This window comes from Rhamphochromis sp. 'chilingali' (genome assembly GCF_963969265.1).
Source record: "Rhamphochromis sp. 'chilingali' genome assembly, chromosome: 1".
Classification (NCBI taxonomy): Eukaryota; Metazoa; Chordata; class Actinopteri; order Cichliformes; family Cichlidae; genus Rhamphochromis; species Rhamphochromis sp. 'chilingali'.
Window position 1 is genome coordinate 34,939,672 of NC_137929.1, and position 12,106 is coordinate 34,951,777.

At 41.5% G+C, this 12,106-nt stretch overlaps 1 protein-coding gene across 1 annotated transcript; it reads left to right on the forward strand.

Annotated features, from left to right (window-relative positions):
• Positions 1–5,212: 5,212 nt before the first annotated feature.
• LOC308407501 (uncharacterized protein C17orf114) lies at positions 5,213–11,674 on the forward strand. The gene is made up of 3 exons (XM_080899166.1): positions 5,213–5,380; positions 10,359–10,454; positions 10,542–11,674. Exons 2-3 carry the CDS (start codon positions 10,370–10,372, stop codon positions 10,712–10,714), a joined length of 258 nt encoding a protein of 85 aa, XP_080755292.1. The 5' UTR covers positions 5,213–5,380; positions 10,359–10,369; the 3' UTR covers positions 10,715–11,674.
• The last annotated feature ends 432 nt before the right edge of the window (positions 11,675–12,106 follow it).

The following is a 12,106-nucleotide window of genomic DNA, read 5'->3' on the forward strand; positions in this document are numbered from 1 at the left end:
TGTTAGCTGACTTTTAATGTGTTTTGTTTTTATAGCAAACTGGGAATAAAACAATTCCCTTATCTAGAACATACAGCCCTGGGAGGAACCTCCCTATCTGTTCTGCAGTTTCCCAAATAGACCCCTTTTTTTAATCACAGCTTTTTTTCTATCTTCCTTTGCTTTTGTAATCATGTTGAACAGGGAATCATCAGCTTTCAGACCCTTTAAACCTATTTAATATCAAAGTACACGCTCTTTAAGAGGCTGCAGAAGACAGCATGGTGCTTTTTGCCCTGCAGGAGAATTATCTACTCATTTGCATGCTGTGCAGGATACGCCTCCTTTACGACGTGAATGAGCTCACTATGTGAAACATGTGTACGTCTTGTTTACGTAGAAACAACAGCAGGAGATAAATAACTCAATGTACAGACCACAGAGAGGGGAGGGTGGGGGGCAGGAACCAGCCGCGAGCGACCTCAGCTAGTCAGCACCGGTTCCACAGACACACACACCAAAATGCTAGAAAATTAAACTGTGGGTGTGTGTGTCTGAGGGAGGGGACAACAAGAGGGGGTGAGGGGTAAGGGGAGGGAAGAGACAACTAGACTGGTTTAAACCTGCGATGACAGCATTTTAGTTAGTGTTCAAAATTCTCACAACAATCAGTGATGAAAACAAACACAGTGGCTTTGCACATCTTATCTGCCCTGGATTTGTCTGCAGAAAGACATTATCCTAGATGCTAATGTCATTATACACACACTGACACACACAGCCTGTCCTCCTCCTCCAACAACTCTATTAAACCCCCATTCTCTGCTCCATGACCTCCTCTAACAGCATAATAGAAGGAGAAGTAGGGTAATACAAATCAACAACACAACCTGAAGTGAGGCTTTTCTGCACAAGGGTCAAGAGTAACTGACGTATAAGTACATTTATAGGTAATTTTGCAGCGCTTGTCCATAGATTGCAGTGACTAATGACATAGATATTGATCCTTCTATTATAAGCATGAAATTAAAAAAATATCTGCTTGTATTTTAAAGTTTTTGCTTTTTCCATTTGATACTTTGAACAGTACCTTTGAGACAAGACAACGCTCTCTAAGCCTTTTAAATTAAATACTTATCCAGTCATGCACAATTATGTGAAAAACTCTGTGCAGTTCTGTAAAAAACTAAGTGCACCCTACGACTCAGTAGTTTCCCTTGAACGACCTTTAGCACCCATGACTTGCAATAATCATTTTCTGTGTCACTTTATCACATTAAATGTCCCGCTTTTCTTTGCAGCATTGCTTCAGTTCACTGAGCTTATCAAGCATTTATACACGCACAGCTCTCTTAAGTTCCCACCGCAGCATTTGAGTCTGGACTTTGAGGCCTTGCAGCACCTCGATTCTTTTCTTTTTCAGTCATTCTGTTCCGTTGTCCTTGTGATCATTCACCTGTTGCATGAGCCAATTTAGGTCGAGGCTTAGCTGTCGACCTCACGTTTGACTCTAGTGTCGATTCAATGACTCCTGTGTTCGGATTTTACCAAACATGGTGCTGTGCATTATGCTCCAACATCTCCACTTTGGTCCCATCTGTCCAAAGGACATTGCTGCAGCAGTCTGGTGATTTTTCAGACGCCTTTCTTTCCAAGCTCCTTAGACTACGATGACCTGGATGACTGAAAAGCTTCACAGACATAGAGAGAAGACGCTTTCTTCTGACGGCGTATCCAAACAAACCATCGTTGTTCAGTACTTTTCTAATTGCACTGTCACAAACATGTAACATGCTAACTGAGAGCTGTAGAGTTCTTTTGCAGTTTCTCAGAGGACTGCATGCTTTGACCTTGAGATGTAATTGCTGGGACTTTTGCGCTTTTGCATTAACGCAAAATGCTTCAAACAAGAAAACTCTCCAAACTTTAGCTTTTATGGAAATAGTCAAACTTCCTGATGATAAATAGCAACACCTAGCTTACAAGTACCGTCTTGATTCCTTTGGAAGCAGGTTGGACTTAGTTTTTCACCAAACTGCGCTGATTCATGTGAAAACTTTGGTCTTCACACGACTTTACACTCTGGGGCAAAAAAAAAGGATAAAAAAAAAAACAGGACATAACTGTATAATTCAAGCAAGCATGAATGTTTTTCTTATATTTTCACTCAACTAGAGAAAATACTGAATGACACTCATTGTTTTCCAGTAACAACAGCTTTATGTTTGCCTACTGGTGGTGGTCAGAGGGCCCGGTGGCGCCTGTGTCCGGCAGCCTCGCCTCTGTCAGTGCGCCCCAGGGCAGCTGTGGCTACAATGTAGCTTGCCATCGCCAGTGTGTGAATGTGTGTGTGAATGGGTGAATGACTGAATGTAGTGTAAAGCGCTTTGGGGTCCTATGGACTAGAAAAGCGCTATACAAATGCAGGCCATTTACCATTTACCATTTACCGACACTAGGGGTGCAAAATTAGGTTGACCAATGACACTTCTTTCTGTGAATAAGCTTCTTGTCAGTCATATGGTGAGGCATAATCTTATTTATCCTTCTTTTTGACTCTAAGGAGATCACCATTTACAAAATCAACATCCTGTTGTATACAGTAACACTTGAAATGACCCATTCAGCCCAGGAAAAAGGTTGCGCATCAAGAGAGCTGAAGTGCTGTTTTCCATAGTCGCCTGCACAACAGGATGCATCTCTGCAGCGTGAGGACTTTCCCCTTTGCTGATTAGAAGGCTTTTACGCACACTTCTGTCGCCGCCCTTTCCATTCAAGTCCTCCTTTCAGCCACTGGTTGTGTCAATAGTACGACAGTGCTTCGTCTTGCTCCTCAGGTAACCCCCCCCCTCTCAGCTGACAGGGCCTGATATCATAAATGTACTTGAGGCCAGTGGGACAGTGGGTGTGGTTTAGCTCCTGACATCTGAAGCTGCTCGTGGACTCACAGGAAGCGACACACTGTTGCCTCGTAATCATATTCAGGCCACCAGCAGACTGGCAGGGACACTTGTCACCTTACAAGGATAGGAAAGAGTGTGTGAACGCACAGAGGTGACATTGCAGAGGGATCACTTCGGTGCAAGTTTAGAATCTGCTGAACAAAAAAAGAAAATGGAGTTTTTAAGCTATTAAAATGTCATTAACTCCACTAAGAACAGCAAATCAGAGCAAATACTTGCCTGGCTGATACATCTGTTTAAGCATGTCTGATTTAACATGATAGTTCTGGTCTGCTGACCTGCTGTTAATCATTCACAGGGCAGATTTAAAATTAGAGAGAATGTCCCACTGAGGCACGTCTGTCCTTCACCCACATCCACAGGTGTAAATCTGTAAGCGTGAGTGTGCAGCTGCCATTAAGACCACAACGCAGACTTTAACTCATGGAGACAGACTGTTAAAGAGCAGCTTCACTGTCAGCCCAAAATACAGATTTGGCTCATTTAAGTCTTCAATCCATTCCAGGTGTTTTTGACAATCAGTGCTCTAAAATAAGAGTAAGACAATTGGAAAGTGTTGAAAACACTCAGATACTCAGAATCAATCAGCAAACGTCACCCACTTAACCATTAGAAACCTCTGGTGCTTTGAGCTCAATGTAGCAGATGATGTTAAGGTTGAAGTCCCACTAAGGTGACTGGTTTTATAAACCCTAAAGGTTTATATGAAAATAGAAATGCTCTTCAAAATAACTGCATGATTTCCAGTAAAAAACAACGTAATTTATAGTCCTCTAATGAACTATTAAGGCATTGTACTGAACAAAGTTGAATTATGTGTAATTCCTCATTCACAGTGGAAGAACAAGTTTTAGAAAGCATGCCTCTTGTTTCACTAACTACTTCCTGGGTGATTTCTGGGCAGCGGGCTCAGACTCACTCTAAGAACTCATCTGGGTAAATTTCCAAATCACTGCAGCCAGAGCACTGCCTTTGATAAGCCTTAAATAGAAGCCAGGAAAAAAAGCATGTAGCGAGATTCACGCTGTCCATTTGTTCCTACCTGATATACAGCTGGTCATTCTTGTTCAGGAGTGACAACAAAACTGTTTGCAAAGTTATATAAAAATCATTTTTAGCTGCTTGTGCTGGCACAGACTTTAAATGTGTGCAACAAAATCTGAGCTGGCTGCAACTGTTTCCACGTGACTCATTTGGACTGGTGACGAGGTATAAACATCTGGCCAAGCCTTTATTCCCTGAAATCACTATTTACCTGTATCTAAAGGGCAAAATCCACGGTCTTTATTACTGTGCAGACTCTCGGGAAGACCTTAACAATATATATTGTGAATGTTTTGGGGGCATGAACAAAGAGACGTGATTCCTGCCATTAGATTATAGATTGTAGAAGGTACAGAAAGAAAAACCGACTGTAGGCGTGTGAAAAATGAGCCAATAGCAAAATGTGTTCTGAAGCTGAAGCTGACGTTTTGTTTTGGCATAAATAATCAGTTTCATCTTGAGTAGGAAACTAAGTGTGACTTAAGGTGAATCAATTTTTTTATGGTTTGCAATGATTTTAAGCCTTCTGGAGCCAGGTACCCCTTACACAAGGACCCCGACATAAGTGATTTCTCACTATCTGTTGGAAATTTTAGTTTTTCAATGATAACGCTGGTGCAAGCGATCGACATCATTTGTTGGCAATGTAAATATGCACAGAAGTCAACTAACAGTCCAGGACTTTTAGGATCCCCAGCCCCAATCAGAGAACCATAAATCTCATGCCTTGTTTACAGACCTAATATTAAAGGAAATGTCATTTTGTGCAACAACATGGGTTGGCTACAGTATGGTGATGGTAACAAAACATAACCGTACAAAATATAAATAAAGAAAGAAAAGCGGTGATGCTCTCTCTATGGATCAGTATAGAATAAATAGAAAAACCTGACTCCCGGATGTCAAACGATATCAAGGATCACATCATGATCATAGTTTGAGAGAGTCAAAATCATCTTAACTCACTTGTCATTTTGCACCTGTTATTTCGTTTTTCCTACACAAGCGGCTATTTATGCTTTATCCACATCAACACGTGCAGATGGAGGCACAACAAGCAGGAAGCACTGCACAAGCCTACAGTACGTGCATTAAGGAGGGGTTAGCCGGGAGGGAGAGTGTACAGGAGGAACGCACAAGAAAGGAGGGAGGGTGAGAGAAAGCAGGCGTGTCCATTCAGCATGCTCCGGGGATTAGCTATTTAAAGTGCGGCGACTGCGCGCCACTGAAACCATTCCACGGTGCCAATAAGGACGCGGATCTCAGGACGTGCAGGACGAGGCAGCGCAGCAAGGACACAGAGTGAAGCACATTTTAATGAGGGGACGCAGATAAAGAGTGAATAGACGCGTAGACAGCGAGAAGAAAATCAGCAGTATCCAGTATTTCATCGGGTAAGTAATCAAACTAACCCTCAATTCAACCATGACTGAAAGGTTGTATCAAGTTGTATTGTAAAAACTTGCTTGAGTGCACCTCGGGTTTTTTTTTAAATGTTCTGTTAAAGCTTCACGTAGGTCATGATTTATTGTTCGAATAAATAGATAACCTCGTATGTGATCTTCTCTTATCAAACAGCTTAAGTGTGAGAAGAGGAGGTGTGTGTTTGTGGGAGGGTGCCTGATTATGACACTGTCTGGCAACGCATGGAAGACACTATCACTGACAACAGCCTGCCACACTCGATTATTTACGCGTGAATAAGTCACCGATTCTTCTTCTTATCTTTCTTCTGCGTTAATTAGCAGCAAGATTTATGGTCCAATAATGCGATTTATAAGCATGTTTAACCTCATGCTACCAACTTTAACACATTTCAATAGCCTAGACAAGGAGGAAACGCCACCGCCCCTTTCGCACAGCTTAAAGTTGTTCAAGGAGACAGAGACACGAGTGATGCGCGCAGTGCTCCAGATGAAAGCTCAGATTAGCCCGTCTGGCGTAGTCCGAGCATTTCATTCAAACTTCCACCTGTACGCGCGCACAGGACTCCACCTCACACACTCTGTACCTGTAGCATAGGCGCAAGGAGATTTAACAATCCGGTTAGGGAACTTCTTTAAATAACAAGTTCAGGCATGGGAAAGCGTTAAGTGTCGTGAAAGTTGTTTATGATTCATAAAAAGCATAAACCAGTAATGAAAAGACGTTTCTCGTTGTACAAGTGCTAGCATGTAAGAGGAAGATTGTTTACAACACTGGATTTCTTACAAATTTCAACTTAACTTAGAGTACCAAGTTATTATCTTTATTTTTTTTTGTTATTTTCTTAGAAGTTTGAGTTACTAAGTCCAAAAAATTGAGATAACAATCCAACATTTTGGCTATTTTATTTATTTATTTATTTATTTATTTATTTATTTATTTATTTATTTATTGTAGTGGCAAAAATAAACAGCCATAAAACATGTTAGAGGAAATTAAAAACAGAAATCATCAAAGATTTCTTTTTTTTTTTGTAAGAAAAAACCTCTTATTTGAAATATAGTTCAACAGTTACATAAATGTTACATCAAAAAGAGGACTTGTTTCATAAAGGTGCAGCATCAGCGTCTCATAGACACTGAAATAAAACATGTTGAGTTATTAGCTGGCTAGCATGTTGACGTGACATGAGATTTTCCATCTATTTGGTGTAATCATGCAAGTTAATTTTATGAAAAATATATTTTGCAGTGTTTAAGAATTAGTTCAAATATGACATTTAGATCGAGTACTAGGCCCACTGCACTTTTCAACAGGAGCCGCTCGGGCATAGAAACCCATGAAGCTCCCAGCTGATAGTTTAGTGCTGATGTTAATGCCAGAGAAAGTTTTGGAAGTTTATTGACCCCACTTTGTAACTTTACGTGGTTTGACACTCCCTGGCTGAGTTGCTGTGGCTCTAAAATGCTTCCACTTTGCAAAAACACAACATATGTTTTTAAATGTGGAATATCTAGAATGGAAGAAATTTCACAAATTGATATTTTATAGTGGTAACACCCATGCTCAAATCCATCTGGATGAGATTAATTTGAGCATCTTTACATTCCTTTGTTTGATTTATGAGCAGCTGAATAGCTGACAGATTTCTGTGGAGTTAAAAACAACTTGTCTCGTGAATACAGAGAGAAGTAGAGGTTTAAAATGAGCGGGCCTATCACTGCCTGATCCGTCTTTTCTTTGAATATTCAAGGGAAGATGTTCTAAAAGCTGTTTTATCCTCCATCTCTGATGAATATGAATAAAAGCTGACTGCATGCTGCTACGAATGCACACAGAGACATCTGCAGGTAGACGTGCACAGAGTGTGCGTCATCCAGTCTGGAAAGTCTGTATGGAGCTTTGTGGCAGGCAGACTGGCCTTTTTAACTTTTATTTTTATTTTTTTTAAATAAAACTCCTGGGACTGACTGGAAAAGGTCAGGCCCAGTCCCAGCTGAGTGGAAGTGTGGGAAGATCGTTATCATGTTCCTGCATGAAAATGTGCTTTGAAGAGTGCAGACAGAGAGGATCGGTGGCATTTGTGGAGGGTACAAAATATATGAAGGGATCAGATTTAATTTAGCTTAAGTTTCATAATTATTCTGTTATGTTTCGTCAACGACACACACTCACACGCACATGCACAGACATGTGCTTTAAATGATGTGACACAATACTGGCATAGATTGTGAGCCAGAAGCCGCTCGCTAATGTTTCTCGGAGGGATTGCGCAACCTTCAGCTTCACCAGCAAAGCGGCGCTAATTGAACAAGTAAAACTGCATTATTTAGGAGCGGCATGTTAACCACATAAGCTGCCTGCAGGCTGAACTCTCCGCTGTGACAAACAGGCATGGGATCCTAACAGTCACAAACCCTTTCCCCACTTTTCCTCATCACTCCTATCCTCCTTTTGTGACTGTAAGCCTTTTTTTAAAAATAATTTATGATGATGTTTTTCTTAGTCGCCTTCCTTTTCTGCTCTTTCTCATCCCATCCCCAGCCTTCTTTATTTTGTCCTTTTCCTTAAGTGCTTTTCCTCTTGCCCCCTCCCTTCTTTGTGTGTGTGTCTGTGTGTGCCATCTGAGGTTGTTTTTCTTTTTCATGCTCCCAGGCCTACTGTGTGCTGCCAGACCCCCACAGCCAACCAAGATCTGTGCCCAAAATTCCTCACTACTGACCAGCCCTTCATATTGTGTGCGCATTTGTGTGTGTGTATGAAACTGGTTCAAACTCTGTACTGTCCCTGTTCCCGTGCTATACTGTGATTTCCCAGAACCTCTAAATTGACCTAAACATAATGGAGTCACTGTGCGTGTAGATGGCATAAGGTTTCAGAGCCACACCTGACTGAAATGCAGATGGGAGGAGTATCGGATGGTTGGAAATAGAGGAGGAAAAAACGCTTGTACTGTGAGAATTTGTCAAGAAACAGGGTGGCTGTGAAATTAGTGTCAGAGTTTCACACTTAGTGGACACATACCTCCCCCATTGGCTTGTCTGTGACGGGGTGTAGCAGCTCTGAGACCGTGGGTATGTGCGAGCTGTCACGTCTGCCTCACTGAGTCAGGCAGCACGACCAGTCAGCAGTAAATAGTTGTCGGGGCGGGGGTTTTGGGGGGTTGTATATTTACCCAGGATTGGCTTTCTTTATGTTGCAATCACAGTTTACAGTTTGCGATCAGATATCTAAACGTGCCTCTGGGATGAATAAACGGTGAATTATCAAACTAAAAGAGGTTTCCCCATCAGAGTGACGAGGTTTACTTCAGACAGAGGTGGGAGGATTAGGATCAAACCTGCTCTGATCATAAATATTGTGACTAACTGGCTGAAGGTTTAATTCCAATAAAAAAAAACACACCCAAATGCAAATAAGGAGCTGATTATTACTGTATCCCTTTAAACGAATTGTGGGGTTGGGCACTCATGTCATAATGAGGATGTCAATGTACACTTTAAGCCCTGCATGACTGTTTAAAAAGGTGTACATCATATAAGAGATATCATATATAACCATATTTAATGAAAAAAAAGCTCAGCATTTAAAAAATAATATTGATAAATTCAGCTTTTCATCTTTAGCCAACCATGACAAAACAATTATACTGCAGGTCTCTGGACACTGAAGTCTGAAGCTCCCTGTCCATCCATCATCGATCCTACAAAGACATCACACCCGGAGAAAATCGTGCCTGCTTTGTGTCACATCTTGCATCCTTTTTGCTTCACTTTGTGGGTTTTTGTGTGCAAATATTTGCAGTTGTGCAACCCTTAAACATCAATTTTTCCCTTCTTCTGCTTTTGTCAATTTGTAAAGACCCCAAAGGGAAGTAAAACATCTACCAGTGCAGATGCCAGTTATTCATTCCATACTTCACTGTTGCCCTTCAATTGTACCTCAAAAGAATTACTGTAATCATTACTGATAGGAAATCTTGCTAAGTGGTTAGATGGTATTATTCCTTTATGTATTTTATCTGAAAGTGCAGTAAATATCTCCTCAGTTTCCAGTTTGTCTGGTAACAGTTAAATGTGAACATTTATTAGACTGGCATGTGAGGAATGAGCGCTTGCACTTCTCTGCACAGCTACAATAGAAACTGTCAACGTCCATCAGCTCCTTCTGCTCCATTTCACCTGACCTATTTCTTAACCTGATTAGCCTAAAATAAATACCTTTTTTCTTTCTAAGCAGCTACAGCTCTGTGCCGTCATGTGACCCTTTATCTCCCCACTGCAGAAAGGCGGACAGTCCGCAGGGAAATCATGAATTTGACAGACATGTCTGGGTCGAGCTCTGCAGATAGGTCAAGGTTGAGCAGCTGTTTTTTTTTTGTTTTTTTTTAAAGTTTGATTTTTGCTCTTCAATATCAGTTAAAACAACAGATTTAGAGGCAAATTTGAGAAACTGAAGTTTTTGCTGATATGAGATATGAGGCTGTCAGCTGTGACGTGCCTACATCAGACGACCTCTGTGTAAAATGTCTTTGCTTGTCAAAAGAGAGCTTATCATTCGCCCTGGCTGCTGTAGTGCACTGACGTCCTGTTCCAGGATTAGACGGCGTGGAGGGTGGTGGTGATGGAGTGGTAAATAGTGACTGAGTGGTTGGTTGCTGGGCCGCCGTGCCATTCGGTGATACTGTCAGCTTACATTAAGCGGTCGCGCTGGTGAAGCGCAGCATCATAATTCCATTAAACGGTGACCTGGTGAGGAGACGATGAACTGTCAGCAGAGCTGCTGTGGCTGTGATGAGGCGGCTTAAGTGCGAGCTGTGGAAGAAGTGTTGTCACGATGGTTTAACTCGGCTTACTTCATATTTGAGAGAAAGCTCGTGGAAGATTTGCGTACTTTCCAATCAGCTCACTTATATTTATGTCTTTCTTCACTTCTTTCTCTCCTCAGGCATCTCTATCATGGGTGTGAAGATGTTACAGTGCTTTCCCTTCTACAGACGCTGCAAAGAGCGCTGCAAGAGCAGGCAGTGCCCGCCCCCTCCAGGTGAGCACCACCTCCTGTATATTCCAACTGTATGAGAAAATCAAATGCAGAACAAACCGCTTGACTCTCTATCTGCCACCCATACAGTGCCTGTGGAGGAGATGAAGCCACGTCTGTCCTCTACGACATCCTGGGGCAGTGACAGCGAAGGAACAGGAAGCATCAATCGGGGTTCCCAGATCTATTTCTCCACCAAGGCCCGGCTTTCTTTCAGACACCAGCTGGACAGCAACATCAATGCAGTGGATGCCACCTACTGAGGAAGACCCAGGGCTTCATAGGACTTGAATGGACTCAGTTTTCCATCGCCCGTTTATGCTTGGAGCCCGATAGTAGAGCAAACACATTTTGACGCCACCTTTAAATGGGAATGGCGGTAGAGTTGCGGAACCACAGTTTGTCTTTTAACTGCTTGTTCCTCGCTGCTCGCACACAACTGCTAATGATTCGTCAGATTCAAAGGACAGAGGGAAAAGGACTGGGATGAGACGGCGCTCAGAAGTCAGACGAGTAGATCCGCTGCCCAATCGGGCATACTGATGAGGGCGAGGACAATGTAGAGAGTTGTTTACAGCGTTCACTACCAATAAGTGCATTACTTTGTCTTCTGTTTGGAAGGTGTTTTTTTTTTTTTACTGTGTTTCTTTTATATTTCTTTTTTTTTTTTTGACTACCTTTGTAGAAAAAGATCAATTTGCTGATTAGATCATGGCTGGAGTTAATTAAGGCTGTTTCACAAAGCAAGAGGAGGAAGATAGCATTGAGTGTGATGAAGTGTGTGACTATCTAAACCTCATCATTAAGTCATCATCGTGAAGTAACTTTCTAATCCTGCTCTGTGACACAGAACCCTGCTAGTTTAAAGTGAGATAATAAAACAGAAAATGGTTTGCTGTTTTATAAAAGACATTAACTGTAAAAACATGAGGTGGGACTGTGTGCAACATCTGCTGACCAGGTCTGAGCCTGTTTAACAGCAGTGTTGTTAATAGTTAATATTCATCTGTGAGATCTACGGTGGCCCTGATACTTCAGAAAGGCTTGCTGAAATCCAGTTGTGCACCACAGGGCAACCGTATGAAATAAGCAGAGCTACACAGCAGCTTATTTCTGATAGGTATTTTGTTAGTCTTGCTTGATTCTGATCAATATTTTTAATTAGAAAAAAAGACGCTCTGGCTGTGTTTTTAAATTGCACGTTTTGTTTTTTTTTTTTTTTTGTAAGAAAACCTTTCTGTATTTGCCCAAATGGAAAAACTATGACTGTTAAATGCTGATCAAAAAAAAAAAAGACTAATGATCACTTGTTCAAATCCAGAGTATGTCAAAAATATCTTCATTCTAAACTAAGCAAATATAAAATAAGTTGTAACAAAATGTCTCCGGTGTGTTTTTTTTGGGCTGGGGGATATATTGCTTGACAATGTTGTGAAGACACAAGGATACCAAATATTGGCATTTTCTAAAAACTAAATTCAAATACTCCAGGAATGCTACAAACAAGAGGGCTCCTCTCGTGCACGACCATCTGCAAAAAACATCACCCAAGAAAACTCGCGGTTCAACACTGGACACTGACCTTAACAAAGCTGCTTCCTAACTCAGAATAAGCTCAGGCACATGAGCTCAACTCGACTGGCTGCCTATTGTTT